This window comes from Populus alba, chromosome 8 (genome assembly GCF_005239225.2).
Source record: "Populus alba chromosome 8, ASM523922v2, whole genome shotgun sequence".
NCBI lineage: Eukaryota > Viridiplantae > Streptophyta > Magnoliopsida > Malpighiales > Salicaceae > Populus > Populus alba.
Genome location: NC_133291.1, coordinates 3,772,606 through 3,796,041, shown reverse-complemented (window position 1 = coordinate 3,796,041; position 23,436 = coordinate 3,772,606). Strand labels below are relative to the sequence as shown.

The following is a 23,436-nucleotide window of genomic DNA, read 5'->3' as shown; positions in this document are numbered from 1 at the left end:
GCGTCAGCCTTTCAATAGAACAATGATTAACCGACTACGCTAAGCCTTCACATCTGTCAAATGGCTGGATTTACTGCTAAAGACATTGAAACTTCAGCTTGCAAGAATATTCCATCACCCAATAAATTAAATCCTTTGTATTCCATCAATATCGAAAAAACTTGAATACTCCATTCTACCCTATCATCATAAAATCAGTTCACGTCAGCCAATCAAATTGCATCATCAAAATAAAAAGTCAACAATCAGACATTCACTATGGGGTCTATTATATATCAGCGGCTAAAACTGTCGTGCAATGATAAAACCGAGTGCAGGCGGAAACGAAAGCAAAACTAAAACGACGTAGTTTTGATGTCGCGGTGACTGTTTGATAAATTTAAAACGAGTGCGTGTAATTTTGGAGTCTCTTCTTAAAGGTGTTTACCACTTCTTTTCTCAAATACGGAGAGCACAGCAAAGGTAAAGAAGGGCCCTTGAGCTTTAGCTCAAAAAAGAACAATTACAACAACAAGAAGAAGCTATCTCGAGGGTTACGGGAAAGATTTTCTTGTTTCTTTTCAGAAATAATTATGGGTTTCAATTTTTGTACTGATTAGTGAAGTAAAGTTGGGTTCTTTTTGAGGGAAAAATAAGTTGGGTTTTTTATGTTTGAGATAAAGATCCAATTTTGAAGGGAGAAAGAGAGTTATTGAGGGATGCAGACAGAGGCAAGAGTGGGAGTGGTAGTAGAGGGAGGACCAAGGGCTCTTAATTCACAGCCGAAACAGCACAAGCCATTGCAGCAACAGCATCAGCAATCACAGATCGGGACAATTTCGCAGCTTGTAGCTGGTGGAGTTGCGGGTGCACTAAGCAAGACTTGCACTGCACCTCTTGCACGCCTCACCATACTCTTTCAGGTTAGTTTTACCCATTGTCGTATTTTTCTTTGTTTTGTTTGTGTTGGTTGTTAAGCTGTTTGATGTTGTTAATTGAGTTTCTGTGTTATTGTTTGATGGGTTTGATTGTATTTGTGCTGAGGAATGTTGGTTTTTTGGACTAAGGATGTGGTTTTTGTCCTTCAGCGGTTGCGTCTACTTTAATTGAATTGGTAAAGCAAACTATTATGGATTTCATTGGACTAAAACCAATTAAGGATCTGGAAATTTTGGATTAGCATCTATGGAATGGTGAAAATTGTTGGTGACGCTGTACATTGTGTTGGGCATCATTTTTATGTGGCGTTATCTTTGTAGGTGCAAGGCATGCACTCAGATGTTGCGACATTGAGGAAAGCTAGCATATGGCATGAGGCTTCCCGAGTTATCAGAGAGGAAGGATTTAGAGCTCTTTGGAAAGGGAATCTTGTTACAATTGCTCATCGGCTACCTTACTCGTCTGTCAATTTCTATGCATACGAGCGCTACAAACAGGTTTGCAGAAACACTGTATGGATCATTTTTGTTCTGTAGCTCTAAACCACCTCCAATTTAGTTTTTGTGCCTCTATGTCCTAGTAGCTTGATTTTGATTATGTGTACTTGCAATGTAGTTTCTACATATGATTCCTGGCCTGGAAATCCATAGAGAAAGTGCAGGTGTCAACCTGTTCGTCCATTTTGTTGGTGGTGGTTTGGCAGGAATAACAGCAGCATCTGCTACATATCCATTGGATCTTGTGAGGACACGCCTTGCAGCTCAGGTATAGCCTTGGAAAGATAATTTTGCTGCAACTATCTTCCATTATGCATCGAAGTATGTTCTCCTCATTTGCTCCTGTCTTTGAGCACGTCAATGTGAGGTTTAATGAGTAGAATGCCAAGCATTTTTTGTGCCTTCTATGCAGTCATATTTTTCTTTCATAATCAAACACTAGATGTGCATCTAATCAGATTCATAAGTTTCAGCTTTAAACCCTTGGCTGATGGGGCATACCCTCTGTTTGTAGTCCTGGTATTTGTTGTTGACCTCTTTGAAGATCAAGTTCCAACTTTTAAACCATTGTTAATTTTTCCTGTCATCAACTTCAGTAACCAAAACAAGTAGTCATCTGAAGATTAGTTGTTTGCTTCTGTTATAATGGTTGCACAGTAAAATGTAATGGGCACTATAAAGTGTAAATTTAGTGCGTGCCACTGATGTGGAGCTCTACCTTTGTTGCTTTTCATGGTCAAAATTCAATCAATGTTGACTCTTTGTTTCTGAATAATAGAAAAGGATCGTTTCTACTGGTTTGTTTTATTCAGTTCTATATGACTTAGTCTGTGATTTATGGTAATTCATCCCTTGACAAGGATTGTAGTTGTTGCCCATGGATTTCTTCCCTTAAGCAGATGGTTGTGGTTATGACTTGTGTTAATGATTTATGCTCTCCATTAGTTTATATCTAGAGTGCAATGTCATTTTCCAATTTTGTAGTTTCTGCTTTTAAATTTGTTGTGTGACTGTTATCATGTGAATGCTGCTTCTTCATTAATTCTTTTAGTTTCCTATTTTGTAGACAAATATGATCTATTACAGAGGTATTTGGCATGCCTTGCAAACAATTAGCAGAGAAGAGGGTGTTTTTGGCCTCTACAAGGGACTTGGAGCCACCCTTTTGGTGTGTTTCTATTGATTATGGTCATATCAGAATTTATGCTTGATGGTTCCAACATTTTGATTTGTGGTTAACTGCGATTGAACATTAATGTAGGGTGTTGGACCCAGTATAGCTATCAGTTTTTCAGTCTATGAGAGCTTACGATCTTTTTGGCAGTCCCGCAGGTAAGCTCACCTGTTGATTCAGCAGTATGATCTCACTTGTTTCTACAAGCCATGTTATGTGCAGTTTGTATGTCCAATTAAGTCAATTTTTTTTCCTAAATCAAACCAGGCCCCATGATTCTCCTATCGCCATGAGTTTGGCTTGTGGTAGTCTTTCAGGCATTGCATCTTCAACAGGTAGTGCTGTAACCTGTTAAATGAATGCTCTTTTCAAAATTTAGATTTTTTTTGTTACACAAGTGAAGCATGGCTTTTGTTGAAGCCCAGGTTTTTTTTCAACTATGATGCATGGTTCTAGTATTCTCTCCTGTACTGTTATTGCACATATTCATGGTGTAGGTGTCCTTTTTGTCATCCATACATCTTCAATGGTTGGCCATTTGGTATGATCTATGTTTCCTATCTTCCCATAAAACACAGGAACAGGAGATGTTAAGGTTGCCTTATCATTTTCACTTCTCCCAGAACTTTCCTGGCTGTGCCAAATTTTTATTAGTAGATAAGCAGTGTTGAATAAAGCTTTTGGTTGAACCGCTTAACTTTTTTTATTAGAATATAGCAATATCTAATCAAAGAAGTTAATACGTATAGCTGTTTGCATGCAGTGAAGCAGGTCTCGCAGGCTTTGAATTAAGTATCTAAACAGACTGACCACTAGAGCCAGAGACCAGACAGCGTTGTTTTATATCTTGCATTTGAAATTTTAGTACGGAAGTCAATAAAAATACTTTTTTCTTGCCATTCATCTAAGATTATTTTCTATGTGAGAATCTTTCCTGCATTAACCTTATCTCTCAAACATTTCTTTGATAACTTGTCTCCCCAAGCATTGCAGTTGATTGCATAATAGAATGACACTTCTCCCAGGTGAACTAGTGCTGTTCTCTCAGTTACCAGTTGTGAGAGGTATCCTCGTTGAGGTATGCTTCTCACCTAGGCTTCCTTTGCCGACTGTAACAATGGGTATTGGAATCTTTAAGCCTCGTGATTCACATAGGCTTCCTTTGCCGACTGTAACAATGGGTATTGGAATCTTTACGCCTCGTGATTCACATAGGCTTCCTTTGCCGACTGTAACATTTCTATCAGATATGCATGTTGCTGATTTTCTTTTCCCCTTTGATTTATAAACAAAGACTCGAGAAAGTTTTTTAAAAGTAGTGGTCATGCGTGTGCATCATGTGTGCTCAAAGTTTAAATTGATAGTGCAAACTGTTTGAATTTTTTTTCTTGTATTAAATACCTTGCAACACATTGTTGTCCTTTCTAATGCTTCTATTTTCTTTTAGAGTTACTTTTCTTGCATGATTGATTTTTCCAATTATGAATGAAGGGAAAAAAAAATGAACATACGAGACTCAAGAGGTTCTCATGATGTTTGATAAAATCTGATACTAGTAAAAAGCATGTCTTATTGTGTAAGGATAATGTTTTTTTTTTTTTTCCTATCGTTCTTGGAATATGCAGCAACATTTCCTCTTGATCTGGTGAGACGAAGGAAGCAATTGGAAGGAGCAGGTGGACGGGCCCGTGTTTATACCACAGGTCTTCTTGGTATTTTCAAGCACATAATTCAGACCGAAGGATTTCGGGGTCTATACAGAGGCATTATGCCTGAATACTACAAGGTTGTGCCTGGTGTCAGTATCTGTTTTACGACATATGAGACTCTAAAATTGCTTTTGGCAGATGTTACTCCCACGTTATAAATGTCTGTGAACATCGTCTCCTGAAGTTTGCTGGGCGTAAGAAGGGATGGGTGGTTGAACTATCAAGTAGCAGAATCGTCCCATCTTATTTCTTGGATTTTGTCATGGTGCATAATTTTGTTATGCTCTCATTAGAATGCATTTTTCCACGTAGATATGCCAAAACCTAAATCAGATTTCAAGTGTACTCATCATAGTTCTCACAGTTCTAAAAGAAAGTAATACTAACGGTGATCACATTTTTTATTTTCATTAGTCTAGCTCGTCATTCCCTTTATCCCCTGCTATGCTTTCATTCGCTGCTATTTTTAACGGATCAGGCTTGGGACATTTGCAGTTTTCATCTTATTAGTTTGAGGGATTTTATGGCGATTATCACAGCTGCTGTCGCCTTCTTTGATGCAGCTGCTCTCTCTGCTTGTCTTAACTACAGGTTGTATTTCGCCTCAACAATGTCAAGTTAATCACATTTTAGCAGATAGCTGCTATTTATATCTTCCCGGTGTCGAGTTCAGGCATCTTTGTTGCTGTAATTGTAACCAGTTTTCTTGTAATGTCATTGGATTGCATTGAACCTAACAGCCTTCATAATTCTGTCATTTTCAAGCGTTTTAACCTGTGAGATGTCCTGTTGCTCGCTTGAAGGATGGTTGCAGCTTCTGATTGAAAATGCTTGGTTAACATGTGGTTGATAGTGATTATATATTAAAATTGTTATTTACTAAGATAAACAAGAAATGTATTTAAAAAAAATTATTTTCATAGAAAAAAAAATTCAAAACAACTATATTTTCAAATTCAGTAACAATATTGCTAAGAAATCCTTTTTAGACCCATACAATTACTTTTACATTTAAGAAAATTTCGGTCCCCCACAGCAAGTAAATACAAATCAATGGCTGCTAAACACATTATAAATGTTTGTACTGTATTTTTTTTTTCAAATAAATTTTTTATCTGTGTTTATAAATTATTTTGGTGTGTTAGTATTAAAAATAAATTAAAAAATATTTAAAAAAAAAAAACACTTTATTCAGCAAATGGTATCACAGTACAAACGAGCTTTATATGATGCCTTCTGTTATTTTGAGCAAAGAAACGTTCAGAATGCCATCGAACCTTGTGCTCCAAAGAAGAGCTTAATTGGTGATTGGCACGGAAAATGGTGAGGGAAAGACCCCATCCTTTCAGCAGAAATTCGCGTCCTCGGGGAAAGAAACAGTATCAGGTGCAGCACTGTAACCCATAATCCGCAAACTTTCATTATTAATAGCTTGGTGAGATAAAATATAAAAAACATATTTTAATATATATATATATATATATTATATATATATATATATATATATATTAAAACACGACATTAAATATGCACTCAGTGAATGTATTTGTTTTTCATTCAAAAAATACTTTTAAATTTTTTTAATTTTTTTAAAAAAATAATTTTAGATAGTTTTTATATGCTAATGTAAAAAATATTAAAAAAAATAGTATATTTCTAAAAAACACTTTAAAAATTAACTAAAATAATTTTAAAATCTAATAGTTTTATGAATTGTTTGATATTATAAGAATGATTGGCTTTTAAAATAATTTTTATCTAGAAATATATTGAAATAATATTTTTTATATTAGTATATTAAAATAATCTAGAGAGAAATAAAAATAATTTAAAATGAAAGGTATAAATTTTTTTAAAAAAAGATTACTTTCAAAAAGACAAAAATAAAATATAAATCTTGCTCTAAACAAGAAGAATGATGATCCAGACATATTCTAGCTAGCTCATACTCACATCACCTACCCCTAGGCTAAGCAATAATTATGCATGCAGGACTTTCGCCATGGTCTGTGACGCCAGCAAATATGTGTTTAGTGATGCGTAGAATGTTTTTTTATTTAAAAAACATTAAAAATATATTAAAAATATATATATTTAGAGCGTATCATATTAAAATTATTAAAAAAAACATAATAAAAAATCAATTTAATATCTTCTACTATAAAAAAAAAAACAGGTTCAACTTAAAAAAACATTCCCGTAAAGCTGTGTAAGAAAGATTACGAAGATTCTGTACATACCGGCCATAACTGGTTTTGTTGCCTAGCAATCACATTAAGCGCATCGAAGGAAGTGTGAAGGGCAATCAAATCAATAACACAACACAACTTTCTGTTTTGGATGGCGGTTGGTTGTAACAGTAGGGGTGATGTTGTAAATCACGATGAAATTGCCATGTGGACAAGGTAACGGTGGGAGAGCGGGCAGTGTTTATGGCTGTTTTTGTGTAGCAGTCATTATTGTAAGCCCAGCCCGGCATGTGGATCGGCCAAAGTTGGTAGTTTTGAAAATTAATCTAAATTTTATTTTATTTTATTTGCCATGTGGACAAGGTAACGGTGGGAGAGCGGGCAGTGTTTATGGCTGTTTTTGTGTAGCAGTCATTATTGTAAGCCCAGCCCGGCATGTGGATCGGCCAAAGTTGGTAGTTTTGAAAATTAATCTAAATTTTATTTTATTTTATTTTATTATTTGATATTAAGTTAATGATCTTTGAAATTTTTTTCTATTGAATTATCTTGAATAACAAGTTAGTAAAGTTAAGCTGGGTTCACTTAAATTATCACCGTTTAAATATCTTATTTATGTTAAATAAATTGACCCGCCCCACACATAGTATTGACATAAAAAAAATCTAGTAAATATATAATAGTAAATCCAAGTCCAATCTTTTAAAAATATTCTTTCCTCATCCTTAATTTTGAGAAGGGATTTTTTTTTTTTTTGTAATTTCCTCTGTTTTTAAATCTAATACTAATCTAGACCCTGTTTGTTTGCTGAAAAGTATTTTTTTTTCTAGAAAGTGAATTCTTGGGAAGGTGAATTTCTAAAAAATAAATTATTTTTTGATGTTTGGTAGTGTCATGCAAAATAAGTTCGAAAACATTCTCTGGTATTTGGTTATGTCATGAAAAATAAGCTGAAAAATAACTTATTAATTTTTTTTAAGTTTATTAAAATAATAAGGAACAAACTTTACAAATTAAAAAGTAGAATGAGAATGAAATTGAAAAAAAAATTAATTTCATAAATTATATCAAATAAAATAAATAACAATCAAAATAATAGAGATCAAATTTAACTGATAAAAAAATTATAAGATGGTGAAATTAAAATAATAATAATTACAATTTCATAAATTATTTCAAATAAAATAGGTAACAAACAAAATAATTAGGACCAAACTTGATAGATAAAAAATTTCAATTAAAAAATAATAAGAGGAAAGCAAATAACAATCATAAAAATAAGACCAAAGTGAATATAAAAATCAAATTCTAAGGGGTGAAATTGAAATAAAAATATTCGAGATAAAATAGATAGCAATCGAAAGTTTGAGGACCAAATTTGTTATAATCGGTAAATAATATGATATTTTTAATTTTTTTATAATTTCTAAAAAGTGTTTTTCGCTCAAAATAAAAGAAAAATATTTTCCTGAAAACTAAGTCAAATTTTTCTTTCAATTTGAAAGTGTTTTTCGTTAACTAATTTTTCTAATTGCAACTAAACACATGAAAATTTGAAAAGTGATTTTCAGAAAACCACTTTCCGCCAAGCAAACATGGCCAAAATTCTTTATCCTCTTACACTAACATCCTAGACCACAAAATATAATTTTATTTTGTGTGTGTGTGTAATTTCATTTAATCTAAATATGGATTTTGTATATACTTTAATGTCTAAAATCTTAAACTTTTAAAAGAGATCCTTGACATTTCATCTCTTAATGTCTTTTACACTCTTAACACTTAATTCTCAAATTCTACTACCTTAATATTTGTTATCTAAGATCATATATTGATACGAGTATAAATAATTTAATCTCATGCCAAAATTTAACCTTGGAAGGTTATGATTGATGGAGGGACCAATGAAGGATAAAGACATATGTGTCACTTGGGCCTGACACTCAAGCCTTTAATATCCTCGTGGCCCATTTAGCCCTTTACTCTCATCTTGAACTATTAATTTTGCCACCGTCCTAAAAGAAGAAAAAATTCCATGAAAACCATTCAAATGATGCCGTCTCTTACACTTGCAAGGAAATAGATAATAACTAGATTGATTTGCCACACTTCACCGTAGGCCAGACCAATTTTTTTGAAGCATAAAAAAAATGATGCTAAAATGTTCTTATTGTATTTTATAAAATGAAAAAAATAATGACTCAGCATTATAGAAAGAGAACTAAAAAAAATTATCAAACCTCGTGGATCAATATGCAGAATGATAAAATAAAAAAAAATGTTAAAAAAAACACATCAATAAAACTAAGTGAGGTTGTCAAAACCCGCGAATAGTACCATACGGACAAGATAATTCAATAGAAGGAAAAAACATATATATAAAAAACAAAATTTATTTTTTAAAATAATTGAATTTTGAATGATAAAATAAAAAAAAAAGATAAAAAAAAACAGTTTCTAAAAAACCCTAAGACACCCAAATAAACCTCTCATTATATCATGAGATAGAGATAACCTGATTGAAAATAAAACTAAAAAAAATAATGAAGTTCATTTTTTTAAAAACGAACAACTTTGAATGATGTAGCTAGGAAAAAAAATGATGTCGATTGATATTAACTTTTCAAACTCATGACTTCAGGTAATGACTAAATTGAAAACATTGCATCTATAAAGCATTTATTTAAAAACCTTGTTCTACCTAATGGGTCGACTCGTGTCTAGGTGACCCTTGTCCTTAGATTGACACAGGTTTTGAAAAAAATGGATGAGAATTAATCCAGTGTAACACGGTAAAAAACTTTGGATTGCTAATATTTCGATTAACCCAGAAAAATCCAATAAAAACCTATTTATTATTTTTTTTTTTAAAAAAAAGAAAGAAAGATGGTATCATTTTGACTTTTTTTATGAAATAAAAATATGATTGACTGGGTTAACTTAATCTAACCCACTCGAATTGTAACATGATAATTATCCTGAATTGACTATTGGACAAAACTTAGAAACAATAAGAAAGACCAAGGAGACTAGATCTCAATATATAAAATGTCGAATGATAAAATAAAAAAAATAAAGGATAAAAAATAGCAATTAAAGGAATAAGAATCCTTGTTTGAAGAAAAATTGAGAGGATAAAATAAAATTTTGAATTGAAGGGAAAAAATTGAAAAAAAAATCAATATGACAAAAAAAAAAGAACCCAAGACTTTTAAAAATAAAAAATCAAGATCATAAATCTAAGAGTGAGATTAAAAACAAAATAAAATGTGATAAAAGGCAAAAAGTCAAGATCAAAGATTAAAATATCAAGGGCCAAACTTTAAATATAAAAATACATTGAACTTGAAAGGCAAGATATAAAACAAAAATTAAATCCACGAAGGAACCAAAAAAAAAAACCTAATTTTCAATGAACTCAATGATGATCGATGAAATTTTAAAAAACAATTAAAAATAACCGAGGCTAACCCGATCAAACTTTCAGAATTTGTGACATGGATCACGAGAGCAAATCACAATGTAAAGGGCAAACTAGAAAAAAACAACAATATAAAATTCTAAACTAATCAAAATAATTGGGGTAAACTTTAAAAAAAATAATTTTAAAAGAAAATGAACCAAATTTGACACACAAAAAAAACAAAATCATCAATGGATGAAATTAAAAAATAATTCCAATAAGAAAATGAGAAGAACAACTAAAAATCACAGTTAAAAGAACAAGGATCATATTTGATATTAAAATAAATTGATGAAATCCAAACAAATTAATTTAATAAATGATTCAAGACAAAAAATATTACAATTAAAAGAATAAATATCAAATTTAATACAACAACAAAGTATAAATAGGTGAAATTGAAAAAAAAGAGCACCAAACCTGTTATAAAAATAAAGCATTAAGGGAAGAAATTAAAGAAACAAATTAATTCGCAATAACTAATTAAAGATCAAATACACTTGCAGTCAAGAGAACGAGGACCTAATTTAACTTAACAAATAAATAACTAGACTTCTTTTTCTTTTTTTTAATAATGGTTAGTACGGTTTTTTAGAAGGGGAGAGAGAAAATTGGAAGGAAAGAAAAAGCTCATTGCTGGAGCTCCTTGTATACTGTCAAAGAACATGCGCCTCACCATCATGACAGAGATAGTGAGGCTCATCGAACGCCATCCTAAAAGGTGGCATTCAGTGCTATGCGGGCGCTTGCCATGCATTGCCAACCACTTTTAAATTTTAATATCAATCTAAACATTTTAAAATACTAAACCATCCATAAACCAACATAAGAATTGCAAAAAAAACCTTAGCAAAAAAACTAAAATGACCTTGGATCTACAAGAAAAAGAGTTTATTTTTAAATATATTCAAGTAATTGATAAGCATAAAAAAATATGAAAACCCCAAAAAAGCTCTTAATTCAAATTTTTTTTTCATAAGGATGATTTGAAAGTTATATTGTAGAAAAAAAAACATAAAATTATTAATTAATGCATTTTTTTTAATGTAATTACTATAAGTTTTATAAAAAAGATTTTTATAACTCTAAATTTAAGATCGCCCATCAAAAATAAAATAGTAATTTTACTGCGGTGGACATGTTTTAGTTTTGGTTTGTTTGTTTATTATTTTTTTTTTGTTTTTCGTGACAGCTCCCCTCAACATGTATAAAAAAATTAACAATACGAATAAATCTCCACTCTTTTTATTTCTCTTTTATTAACCACTCCTTTTTTGCTTTCCTTTTAAAAAAAAAATAAAATTAAAAAGCCACACAACACTAGAAAAAAGAATAGGAAGAAGACTGTTTAAAAAAAGGGAACATCTAGGGTTTGTTTGCAAAAAGAAAGCCAGAGCCGTTGAAAGAGGAGGGGAGATCGGATGGCTACGCAAGGGCAGACGGCGATGGACCTCGCCGTACTAGATGATATAATCAGACGGTTAACAGAAGTCCGATCAGCCAGACCAGGCAAGCAAGTTCAGCTATCGGAGGCTGAGATCAAGCAACTCTGTGTTGCTTCTCGTGATATTTTCCTTAAACAACCTAATCTGCTCGAGCTTGAAGCCCCCATCAAGATATGCGGTACGCTGAATGTACCCAAAATTTTCTAGGTTTTGCGTGGGTTTCCTGATGGTTTATTATTCTTTTTATATAAGATTTGAAGTGTGAAAGACTTTATTAGGAAAAAAGGGGACATGCTTTTTTTTTGCTTTCTTTGTTTCCTGCCATTTTTTCTGTTTCTTCCGTGGAGCCAAGAGTAAACTTTTCTCTTTGAATGAAAAACTTGAATGCATATAAAAGCCTAAAATCCTGGGCACTGTGTCCAGTCTCTTGTGAACTGGTGATGTTTGATAAGTAAACAAAGTTCAGTTGAAAATTCTGCTGTCTTCACTATTTCTATTTCTGCTGTCTTCACTATTTCTATTTCTGCCAATGCAATATGAAAAATAATTGGCATCTGAAATAATCATAGGCGTTTATTCACCTTGGAATATGTAGCTTATCGAATAGCTCGGAGGGTGAACTGTTGACATTGTTGGATGTTTGCTTTCTGTGCTGTTCTGTTGTTGCCTGGATCTGTTCTATCTGACTTTGTCGAGATTTTTCTCTGTGTTTCAGGTGACATTCACGGGCAGTATAGTGATTTATTGAGACTTTTTGAGTATGGAGGTTTTCCTCCTGAAGCCAATTATCTATTTTTAGGGGACTACGTTGATCGAGGAAAGCAAAGTTTGGAAACTATATGCCTTTTGCTTGCCTATAAGATTAAATATCCAGAGAACTTCTTTCTTCTACGAGGAAACCATGAATGTGCTTCTATAAATCGGATATATGGATTTTACGATGAATGTAAGCGGCGGTTTAATGTGAGGCTATGGAAATCCTTCACTGACAGTTTCAACTGCCTCCCTGTTGCTGCTTTGATAGACGACAAGATATTGTGCATGCATGGTGGTCTTTCCCCTGATTTGACCAATTTGGATCAAATTAGGAACTTGCCTCGCCCAATTGCTGTTCCAGACACTGGCTTGCTTTGTGATTTACTCTGGTCAGATCCTTGTAGAGATGTTAAGGGATGGGGGATGAATGATAGAGGAGTTTCATACACCTTTGGTCCTGATAAGGTGCAAGAATTTCTGACAAAGCATGATTTAGACCTTGTCTGTCGTGCTCATCAGGTTGTCAACTTTTACTTAGCTACCCTATTCAGCTGTTCATATCTTATGCTCTTTTTGGACATTGAAGTGACATGTATTCTTTTTTGTTTTGGTCTAGGTTGTGGAGGATGGGTATGAATTCTTTGCCGACAGGCAACTTGTTACCATATTTTCAGCTCCCAACTATTGTGGTGAATTTGATAATGCTGGTGCTATGATGAGCGTTGATGAAAATCTGTTGTGCTCCTTTCAAATTTTAAAGCCCGCAGAGAGAAAGGCCAAGTTCATGATGCCAAACAAAATGTGATGGCTGCAATATTATCGGTCCTTGGTCTTACCCAAGGTCAGCTTAATACATTGCATCTTGACGTTGATATGGAGATTATTGTGTTTAAGCATGTTTCTGGCTTGTTGCAAACCCAGTTGCTCTGTTGGGGTTCATAGTTTTGTTTATTTCCTTACCTGATTTTAATGAGTTCCATTTATTTGATACAAGTCATCTTCTGCACAAATGCAGAAACAAGATTCAAGATATAAAATTTGTGGTAATTTTTTACAGATGTGTCATATTAGAGATTTTACACGAGGGCCAATCAATTTAGTAAATTCCTTTTTTCCTCCCCTGTGCCTGTTTTTTCAAATCAATTTCCATGTATTTGATTGTCTTCAGATTGAGACCCAGATAGCAGTTCTTTGTTTCAAGTAAAAATAATTTGAAAAAGACAAGGTAATTTCTAGAAAAAATTTCCTTGGACCACTGTCTAAGGTTGTGGGAAAGAAGGATATCACAATAGGAATGACTAATAAGCTTTTGGTTTGTCTAGTACTTTGATATGAGAAAAGCATTTATATGTACATGCACTTGTGGACCCTTGGTGTTTGTTTAAGAATTTGTGTCTGCAATGGGTCGTATTCAGTTATATATTGGACAATTGCATCATCTTGTCTGGTCATCTGATGTAACATCATCTTTTTTTGCTTCTCAATGCCTTAAAACGAGGATGCTTCAACTGTCAAGAAGATGGAATCTATGTGAGTGGATTGGTCTGTGCTATGAGTTTAAACTACACCATGATCACAATCTAGCCATGTTTTGAAATCACCTTTGTGTTTTTATTATGAAGGAAATTGATGTGAATTTTTTGGCCTTAGCAATGCCAGTAAATATGTGGCATCAGTTTTGATGCGGTTGATTTGTAGGTGTTCTGTCAGAATTTTCAGACAATTTTTACTGTCTGATGAGCAGGGGATGTAAATGCTATTATTTGGGTGAAAAACTTAAGCAACATGTATTACCTTTTGCGCACCACTTGTCGGTTGCAGGATAATGATAGCAAAAATAGGATCTTGTTTATCCAATGTCAAAGTTGTTTTGTATATCAGGTCATGGAATGGGTTGCTGTTCAAGAAACACACAGTATCTATTTTATATTTCATAGAAACAGGCAAAGCTGTAGGAAATGCTCTTGTGCAGAATTATTTATGATATATTCATGATTTCATACAATAAAAAACTCAACGTATCCTTCTATATTCCGCTAGTAAAAACTTTCCAATTTTTTTTAACCTCTGTGCCAGCATATAAATTGTTCGGCATTTAACTAAACCATCCTACCCTATCCTCCATTTTTACACTGATTTTCTCCCTCCCTGTTTTGGCAGGGGAACTGGCATTGAAGATTTCCAGGTACTCTAGGAGATGCAGGCACGACTCCTCATGCATTATTTACTGGTCGGTGGGGGAGAAGCTTAACAAATCAGTTCTGCAGGCGCATGCTGTGGGGTGTGTCAAAAGTCAGAAGGAACTGTTCTCTTTTCTTTTTTTCTTTTATCGATCGTAGTCTCTTAACTTTTCTTTGTAGTTCTTACTCCAGCATATGTGCATATATTTGGCCTGGTAATTAAAATTATGTTTAGGCATCAAAATTGGCCACATTTAGCTCTATAAAAGTAGTTTTAAGTTTTCCTGCTCTGCTTACTGATTTGAGTTCTTTGCATTGACATCTGGATCGTTTAACCGGCCATCCATTTTCATTGCCTGGATATAGATCCAGGACATGCTTATTTTTAGCTGCTGGTTTCACCTCCTGCTGTTGAACCATCGAGAAAGTCTTTGTAGAAGAGATGGTTTTGACGTCATCGTCCATGGATTCTACCTTAGTTTGGGCAAGGTGGAGATTGGATATGATGTTGGTGCTGTTTGAGGTTCTGTGGATCAGCCATGGACCGTATTAAATTTGATGCTCCAGCCAACGATATAGAATAGAGATGGTGGCATTATATTCTTGCTCATCGTGGGCTATTAGGTGTTATTTTTACGACGGAACCTACCACCTTAACTGGAATAGCATTTTTGGCCAGATGATTCTGGAGGAGTCGTGACAGATGTGAAATGTCCTCCGTTCAAGATTTTGTTTAGCTGATTATTTTTCTTCAACTACGAATGAGCTGATTGGGCCTATCAAGATCATTTCGTGGCTTCCCAAATGCCAGGCATGTATTTGCAGGCTTGCACAGATTTTTGTTTGAAGAAAAACTTTGAATAGACTTTCTGTTTTTAATGGGTTGAAAAATTTTTTTAAATTTTTTAAATTTTAAATTTTTTTAATTTAATTTTTTAATATTTTCATATTATTTTGATCCGTTGTGTTGATATTAAAAAGTAATTTTTTTAAAAATTTTTAAATTAATGAATTAAAATTCTGAAAAACAAAAACACCCAGTTACGCTGGCTGGTGATTGGTTTAGCAATTGCTTAAAGCTTGAGAGCAGTCTTAATATTGTGATAATAAATATATTAAAATAATTTATTTATTTATTTTTAATATCATCCAAAAAAAAAAAAAAAAGATTTAAAAATATATATATTTTTTTTTTATATAAAAAAAACACGGCAAATTCTAAGTGTTTCTCGTGGATTGGAATTTGAGATGAAGATTTTGGAGCCAATGTCTCAAAGATATTAGTAGCATGTATAACTCACCCCATAATTACTACCACTTTTTTTTTTAAATAGCGCATAATAACTTGTAAGAGAAAATAAAGATAAAAGCAATCAGATTGCTTGAGCAAGCAAAAAAAACTAAGAGCATGACTTGCAAACTATGGATCGATCTGGTTTGTGAGAGGAAGAGGAGCAGAGGGGGCTTGTCCCCGTCCCAGTCCCAAGCAGTCATGATTAAAGCAAAAACAAAAGGCGCCCACTTACAAACAAATACAAATGCAACGCAATAATAATACCTCTTCTACGCTTACATTCAAATTTATATTTTTAATAACCTTCTCTCTCTCTCTCTCTCTCTCTCTCTCTTCCCTCCTTTCTAAACTTATAGCAAGTAAGAGTTGGGAGGAGGGTTCTCATTTCCCTTGTTTTCAAACACCCATTTCAAAATAATAATAATAATAATAAAAGAAAACTCCTCTGCTTCTCAAGTCTCTCTCATCTCTCTCTCTTATTTAAATAGGGATGATGAACTTGGCGGATCCATCAATGGCGTTACTGGCGGCGAGTGGTGGCGACACCGTGAAGCTTTTCGATGTATCAGTGGAACCAGGAGATCCATGTACTTTGAGTTACACACCAACTCCGGGTTGCCTTGTTAACGCAGTCAAGTGGAATCACACTAGTGAGTCTTTCACTCACACTCTATTCTCTTTATTTTCGTTTTCCTCTTAATTTGCGAGAGCTTTTTTTTTCCCTCCACGGTTGAATCTTCATTTCCTGGTTTTTGGATCAATTAGGGTTTTTTTTGGCTGTTCGAGAAAAGAGAGAGAACAGAAGTTTGATTTTCTTCTTCTTACATTTCACCTTTTCTTATTTATTAAATTAACAAATTAACTCTAGTCGAGGGGGGTTGTTGAATTTTTGCGTAATTAAATAATATTCATGGTTTAGCACTGCAGATTTTAGGAAGCAGGGATTGATCTGAATTTGTCGGTTCTGTTTTTGCAGATTTAGTGGTGGCTAGTGCTGGAGAAGATAAGAAGATTTCATTGTGGAGGAAAAATGGGCAGAGCATGGGTACAATTCCAGTTTCTGGGACAGATAGCGGGGACAGCATTGAGGTAATTCTTGTCGAAGTCCACTGCTTCATTAGTTTAGAAAGAAAAAATTGTTTGTGGTAGATTGGATGGATGGTGCTTAAAAACCATTTCTTGGGATACATAAGTTGTTGGTTGAATTTGAATGTGTGAGTTACCAGAGGTGAGGTGTGGTATCAATATGCGTTTGTGCTCTAGCTAAACGTGAGTTGCCACTCCATGCTACACAATGTTTAGTGCGTTCCTCCCCCAAATCATGCATTAGATACTTTGAAGGAAGTAAACTCTTGAATTGATGGAACAAAAATCTGAGAAAGTACCTTAATGTGTTTCTTTCTTTTAAAAAGTAATGAAGATACAAAAAAGCTGTCCATTTCATAAGATAACTGTTGTGTGCTTCAAGCAACAAAGGTGTCAACCTGTTTAGGACTTAAATGGAGAAAAGGCGTGCTCAGATCAACCAGAGGGCAGGGTTTCCTTAAATTCCTTGATCTGTTGGATGCTGTAAAATACAATCCCCCACAGGCTCCCTGCATCACATCATATGCATGCTCTTTTGTAGTAAAGCCTCTCTTTATAGAATTCCTTGAGTGGAAAAATCATCATTACATTTTGAAACACCATGCATCCATTGTATCCAGTTTACTTGTTTGCAAGGTTTGATCCACTGCAAGAAGTCATTGTTGATTTCTTTTTTTAAATCTTTTTTGTAGGAATCTATATTGGCTATTAGCTTTAGTAATAAGGGATCTAGATATATATGCTCTGGAGGAAGTGGTCAAGTTGTAAAAATATGGGATCTGCAGAGGAAGCGCTGCATTAAATGGTTGAGGGGTCATACCAGTCCAATAACAGGTGCTATGTACAATTGCAAAGATGAGCACCTGGCTTCCATAAGTTTGAGTGGGGACCTTATTCTGCACAACCTTGCATCTGGTGCAAGAGCGACAGAACTCAAGGACCCAAATAAACAGGTTGTTTGCTCTTTCGCTCTTGATGCTCTCCTTCTGGTGTTTGTTATGTTTAATCTTCTTCCCTGCTAATTGTTTGTCTGGCGGAACTTAAGACCAGGTACTAAGGGTGCTTGATTATTCACGAGTTAGCCGACACCTTTTGGTGACCGCTGGCGATGATGGTTCTGTGCATTTGTGGGATACAACTGGTCGCAGCCCAAAGGTTTGTATGTATGAATATTGGTAGTTTAGGTTTTATAAATACCCTTGTGGTTGAATAAGTTTTCGCTGCAGTGAAATTTTCATATCTAATGAAGTCACAGCATGTTTATTCTCCTTTTCTCATTTACCAAGTTCTAACTAATTGCTTTTCTTTGATGATCTTAGCACATTGTGAAAGGTTTTTGTATAACCAATTTTTTTTAATTTTCTATTAATTGTTGCCCACATGCTTGTTTCCTGCAGTACTATGCTCTACTTTTTCAACATTTATAATGGTGTTTTTCACATTTAACTGATTGCATTTCTTTCTTTATAGGTTTCGTGGTCGAAGCAACATTCTGCACCAACTGCTGGTATTAGTTTCTCGCCATCAAATGACAAGGTCTTATATTTATTTTATTTTGTTGGATTGCTCATCCCTTTTCCCTTTTTCCCTACATAAAAGAAAGAAGACTAAATATTTTATATGCTTTTGAAAATTATTTAAGGTCTGAAGTTTTGGTAAAATTAGCTAAGTATTCTTCAGTCTCAACTACCTTTTTCCTATTGCAGATAATAGCTAGTGTTGGACTGGATAAAAAGCTATACACTTATGACTCGGGGTCTAGAAGGCACACATCTCTCATTTCTTACGAGGCACCTTTTTCTTCTCTGTCTTTTAGAGATGATGGTTGGGTTCTGGCTGCTGGAACCAGCAGTGGTAGGGTAGTGTTCTATGATGTTCGAGGAAAACCACAGCCTTTCACTGTACTTCGTGCTTATGGCAGTTCAGAGGTGGATTTTTGTTCCTGATACCCATGTTTAAATACTTACTACAGTCTCTCTGCAGTTTCTTATTAGTCTATAAACTGTTGTGTGAACACAATAGATATAGTGACACATTTTATTTGAGATCTCCTGTTTGAACTTGAAAACTTCCTTACCTTCTAAAATGTAGAACCTCATATCCCATATCACAACATTAGATAGGAAGTTAACAGAGTAATGAATATTAGGCAGAAAGAGATTTGAACGGGATCCTATAACATTATTAGAGTTACATATATCAGAAGTTATTAAGATTGGACCTTTACATTGGTCTTGATAATCTGTGAATCTGTTGTTCTTTTTGTGCCTATCTCCTCTTTCATGTTAGGATGACTTAATTAATGTGCCACTTAATGGATGATGTTTTTGAGAGAAATCAACTAGAATAGCATTACAACAGTGTGTGCGAGATTTAATTTGTCTTTTGGATAAAACAGTTAGGCTAAAAATGTGAATCGACAATAATAAAACAGTTTCTCTTCATTATGGACTGTCGTAGATGTCTGCCTTTGGTATGCCATCTGAGAGCTTTGCCTAAACAGCGGTCCAGGTATTTGCAATCTCATCACTAATGTGAGCTCACAAATTCAGAAGTATAAATACCTTATTTCTTGTAGTCTTACTTGATGTTAATTAAATTATATTTTTCATCAGGCTGTTACTGGTTTATGCTGGCAAAGATCAAAACCAGTTATTGTAAATGAGAGCAACTGCACTGCTGAGATAGCTCTTTTGGGAGGTGCTGTTGATGATTCCATTCTTATGCCAGATCCACTTCCTTCTGTAACATCATCTAGTGTTGCTCTATCCTCAGTGTCTGGCTCTGGTAATTCTGGTCGTTCAGGTCCTGCATTAGAATCATCATCTCTTACAGCAACTGTTGGTGGACCTGCATCAACTATTCCCAATCTATCTTTAGCGGAGGAAACGCCACATCGAAGCCATCTTTGGCCTGGAACATTGACCAGATTAAATCCACCTCGTTCTAGTTATAATTTTAAGGATGAAATGGAGGTGTTCTCCCCACTAGTGGATGTTCAGCCTATCACGCCCTCACTTGATAAGTTTTGGACTGATCACGAGGGATTGAAAAAGGATAATCTGCCTGTTGATAAGAAGCCTTCATCATTGTTGTTTCCTTCATCTAGTAGGAGATTTCCTTTTGCAGAGGATGGGACCAATGATCATCCAATATTTGATTGGAAATCTAGTTCAACTTCAAGACAGGTCTGATAGTTGTTTATCCCAGATGATATTCGCAATATGCATATCTAATTCACACATAAAAATGGGAAAGAGGAGATGTATGCAATGCATAAAAAAGTTATTATTTTGGGCATTGTTTGTATTTTACCTAATTTTGATGACCTTTTAATCTGATACGATTAGACTAGTCAGCCTATACTTCCTTTAGTTCACATATACTGGAAAATTTCATCATTTGTTCCTGCTGTATGTTGGAGCATCAATGAATTATTTCACCAAAATCAACTGCTCAACTATATTTTCCCCACTCAATGATGCTAAAGTAACTCCACAAGTCCCAGTACTTAATAGAGATTTTTTGTGTTAAAGTCTTTTTGACTGTTGAACTTGGCTTTCCGTGTTCTCTCTCAGTCAAAATTGTTGTAACATGATTGTCAGTTGTTTTGTCAAGTCATTTTCTGCATTTCGTGTATATGGTTGAACATAGTTGTGGTTTCCTAGTGAACTTGATTTTAGGTATTCAATATCTTCATAGATGTGCCATGATGTTTCTTGTCATTTTTGCGCAGGATGACACCCAGTCTTTCGCATCACTAGGGGGTTCTACTCCTACTCCATCTTCCAAGAGTGAAGATTCCTCCATCACTCCTCCAGAAGCTTGGGGTGGTGAGAGGTTATCTGATAAAATTGCTCACCTACGCCAGCCACTCAATTTGCCACCACGTTTTGGGATGACTTCTGTGAGTTCAACATCAGGATCAATGTTCTCTAGTTTACAAGATCTGCCCTCTTCAACGAGTCAGTCAAGTATGAGCTCATTGACTAGTTCCAGCCGTGGCTTTTCAAATCTGCGCACCAGAGATGTATCTTTGAATCAGGAGACGTCAGTGGGATTTCCAGAACACATTTCCTCTAGTTCCATGTTTCTGTCTTTAGGTGCAAAAGGCATCACAGGACCAGCTAACCTTGAAACATCAGGACCAGCATCATTAAACTTACCTCGCAGGTTTTCAACATATGCTGAGAGAATAAGCACTACTTCTTCCTTTAGTGATGGAACATCCCTCTCTGTGGGTTCACCAAAAACAAAGAAAACCGGAGTTGAAACTAGGGAGGAACTGTTGAATAGCCTGTTGTTGAGGTCTGATGCAATGGCTGTCACAGAACCAGGAATTGTTCCAGCAATGAATGTAAGAACACTAGATGGCTTTAATAAATGTTTGCCCGTGTTTGCTTCTAAGTATCTAGCTGTTTACTTTTGGAATGCTAAGGTAGCTTATCAGCATAGATGCCATGAATATTGTCTTTTGAATTACAAGAATGGGCCACATGTTATGTCTGATGCAAATTTTTATACTTGAATGCAAAACAGTGAAGGCACTGGTGATGCTGGAACATCATTGACAAGTAATAGTTTTGTTTTCTTTTATCTGATTATCAAGGCTCATTAATTTGGCAATATTATGGCAGGGAGGAGCCACACAGCCGCACAAAGCTCTTCAGCCAGATACACAGCAGGGGAGTTCCTTCACTCTTCAACTCTTCCAGCGCACTCTTGAAGAAACTCTTGATTCATTTCAGAAATCCATACATGAAGATATGAGGAACCTTCATATAGAAATTCTTAGACAATTTCATATGCAGGAGGTACAATTGTAGTATTTATATTGTTTCTTTTCCCCTTTTGTTGTTATTTATCTGTGGAATTAATTTTGTGTAGTCATTGAACAGATGGAATTTTCTAGTGTGATGAGCTCAATCCTGGAAAACCAAGCTGAGCTGATGAAAGAAATCAAGACCCTTAGGAAAGAAAACCAAGAACTCCGCCAATTGCTTTGAACTCTGGTGAAGATGAGATTGCGATTCATGACTGTTTGTTGAAGGGTTCTGGGACCTGTTTGTATTTCCACACTTTGCACTTCATTTGTGGCTTGTTTTATACGGAACTACGATTGCTTCCCTCAGCAATAGCGGAGATTAAAAGAAGGGAAAAGGAGTAAAGAAACAGAGAAAAATGCGAGCGCGTCATTACAGGTAGGGTTCTTGCCTCCAAAACATGTACATAAAATATTCTTTCAGCTAATGAAGTGAAGCTTTTTAGTGGATTTCCGCCATCTTGTTTACCCGGCTTGGAGTCTTACTTTTACCGCCGAAAGAAAACGAATCTCTTATTTACTCTGATGCCTAAGGGCACCGCCATATGTCTATTAATCTGATTAAAAGAGAAGGATCCCCCACCATTTCATTATTGCTTCAGCTTCATGGTTGATGAAATGAAATGGAGGGAAAGTGCCAAAAATCTTGCACCTATACTCCGTCTATAACTCAAATTCTGTTTCTAAGTTCGTGTGAAAACGACTTTTAGTTCTTGGAGAGCTGCGATAGATTTCAGCCCTTCGGAATCATCTTCAATTTCCACAAACCTCGTATGTTTTAAGTCTTGATACAAGGCATTGCACCGTTCTCTGCTCGCTGTAATTCCACTTGCCATGGCCATTCAAGGTGGCGACTTCAAGTTGACGAAACCCATGGGTAGTGCATGCCATTTCAAATCCGTTGCATGAACCCAAGTCAATCGTCGGAAAACCTCAACTCTGGCAGTTTCCTTGGAATAGGCATTGGATCTTGATCTAATTCGGAATGTGTCGAGCTTAACATGGCAGGGCTTGTTGGTTTGTGCTGGAGGTTATGACGGAAGAATGCACTTCTTCTGCATTCTCTGTATAATTATTATACATATATTAAGGAAATAGTCTTTTCATGTAGAAATAAATGATATAATTGTATATTTTACCACTTGTTTTTACTGTAGTGGTAGTAAAATTGCAAGTTTTTTCTTAAAAAACAATTTTTTCTTATATTGTTTTCTCTTGATATTTTTATCATTTTATAATTTCTCATAATTTGTTTTTCTTATCTTCATTTTTTTGGTAATGTTATCTTAGTTCTTTTTTTCTTTACACTTTTTTTTAAAAAAAAAATATCATTTTTTACTTTTTACATTTTAAATATTTATCACTCTATTTATACTATTTTATTTGTTCTTATCATTATTCTTTTGTATTTTTTTAAAATTCTTATTTTACACTTATTTTTTTGAAAAATTACTATACAAAAAACTAAGAAAATGATGTTTCACTGTATCAATTACAATATTATTCTATTCTTCTTTTATGTTAAAAATTAATTTGAAATCTTATATGTTTTTATTAGCGTATATGATCTTTACTATAGCCTATTATATATAATTATTAACCTTCTGATTCATTGTTAAATTTTTTATTTGAAGTAAATAAATACATTAATAATATTTATATATTAATTCTTTTGTGCTAGAAAAAAATTAGTCTATTTGTTACAGCACGAGTTGAATAAACATGTTAATATTTTATTTTTTGTGTATATATATACACACACCTTTTAATTTATAATTAGATTAAAAATAATAAATTTAAAAAATTTATATATTTATATTCAAACCTCAACAAATGTGCGGCTCAAATATCTAATAACCTCTAAATTTGGTTAGGAAATGACAACGAGAAAGTGGTTAATTCC

The 23,436-nt window shown here is 34.2% G+C and overlaps 3 protein-coding genes across 8 annotated transcripts; all 3 read left to right on the top strand.

Moving 5' to 3' along the window:
• Nucleotides 1-410: 410 nt before the first annotated feature.
• Nucleotides 411-4,708, top strand: LOC118052250 (uncharacterized). Of its 5 annotated transcripts, none has more exons than XR_004688156.2 (8): nucleotides 411-902; nucleotides 1,239-1,415; nucleotides 1,534-1,683; nucleotides 2,482-2,583; nucleotides 2,677-2,747; nucleotides 2,857-2,924; nucleotides 3,583-3,667; nucleotides 4,215-4,354. XR_004688156.2 is itself a non-coding variant. In XM_035063161.2 (7 exons), exons 1-7 carry the CDS (start codon nucleotides 699-701, stop codon nucleotides 3,600-3,602), a joined length of 792 nt encoding a protein of 263 aa, XP_034919052.1. In that variant the 5' UTR covers nucleotides 411-698; the 3' UTR covers nucleotides 3,603-4,354. The 5 variants fall into 5 exon arrangements, 3 of the variants coding, with proteins under 3 accessions (XP_034919052.1, XP_034919050.1, XP_073267130.1); XR_004688155.2 differs by having other exon boundaries at nucleotides 3,353-3,667; nucleotides 4,215-4,278; XM_035063161.2 differs by having other exon boundaries at nucleotides 3,583-4,354.
• Nucleotides 4,709-11,255: 6,547 nt separating this feature from the next.
• LOC118052251 (serine/threonine-protein phosphatase PP1 isozyme 4) lies at nucleotides 11,256-14,621 on the top strand. 2 transcript variants are annotated; one of them, XM_073411155.1, is made up of 4 exons: nucleotides 11,256-11,573; nucleotides 12,111-12,670; nucleotides 12,768-12,992; nucleotides 14,329-14,621. In XM_073411155.1, the coding sequence occupies exons 1-3, from the start codon at nucleotides 11,372-11,374 to the stop codon at nucleotides 12,954-12,956; spliced, it is 951 nt and encodes a 316-aa protein (XP_073267256.1). In that variant the 5' UTR covers nucleotides 11,256-11,371; the 3' UTR covers nucleotides 12,957-12,992; nucleotides 14,329-14,621. The 2 variants fall into 2 exon arrangements, with proteins under 2 accessions (XP_073267256.1, XP_034919053.1); XM_035063162.2 differs by having other exon boundaries at nucleotides 11,258-11,573; nucleotides 14,312-14,621.
• Nucleotides 14,622-15,708: 1,087 nt separating this feature from the next.
• Nucleotides 15,709-21,985, top strand: LOC118052252 (protein NEDD1). Its single transcript, XM_035063163.2, has 10 exons — nucleotides 15,709-16,275; nucleotides 16,602-16,714; nucleotides 17,404-17,664; nucleotides 17,762-17,866; nucleotides 18,182-18,247; nucleotides 18,418-18,639; nucleotides 19,327-19,899; nucleotides 20,448-21,068; nucleotides 21,349-21,525; nucleotides 21,610-21,985. Exons 1-10 carry the CDS (start codon nucleotides 16,116-16,118, stop codon nucleotides 21,715-21,717), a joined length of 2,406 nt encoding a protein of 801 aa, XP_034919054.1. The 5' UTR covers nucleotides 15,709-16,115; the 3' UTR covers nucleotides 21,718-21,985.
• Nucleotides 21,986-23,436: the final 1,451 nt, after the last annotated feature.

Coding starts and splice junctions, on each gene's coding strand:
- LOC118052250 (XM_073411029.1), top strand. CDS start 699: ATGCAGACAGAGGCAAGAGTGGGAGTGGTAGTAGAGGGAGGACCAAGG. Junction 903..1,238: donor GCCTCACCATACTCTTTCAG/GTTAGTTTTACC, acceptor TTATCTTTGTAG/GTGCAAGGCATGCACTCAGA. Junction 2,748..2,856: donor TCTTTTTGGCAGTCCCGCAG/GTAAGCTCACCT, acceptor AAATCAAACCAG/GCCCCATGATTCTCCTATCG.
- LOC118052251 (XM_073411155.1), top strand. CDS start 11,372: ATGGCTACGCAAGGGCAGACGGCGATGGACCTCGCCGTACTAGATGAT. Junction 11,574..12,110: donor AGCCCCCATCAAGATATGCG/GTACGCTGAATG, acceptor TCTGTGTTTCAG/GTGACATTCACGGGCAGTAT. Junction 12,671..12,767: donor TTGTCTGTCGTGCTCATCAG/GTTGTCAACTTT, acceptor GTTTTGGTCTAG/GTTGTGGAGGATGGGTATGA.
- LOC118052252 (XM_035063163.2), top strand. CDS start 16,116: ATGATGAACTTGGCGGATCCATCAATGGCGTTACTGGCGGCGAGTGGT. Junction 18,640..19,326: donor GTGCTTATGGCAGTTCAGAG/GTGGATTTTTGT, acceptor ATTTTTCATCAG/GCTGTTACTGGTTTATGCTG. Junction 21,526..21,609: donor GACAATTTCATATGCAGGAG/GTACAATTGTAG, acceptor GTCATTGAACAG/ATGGAATTTTCTAGTGTGAT.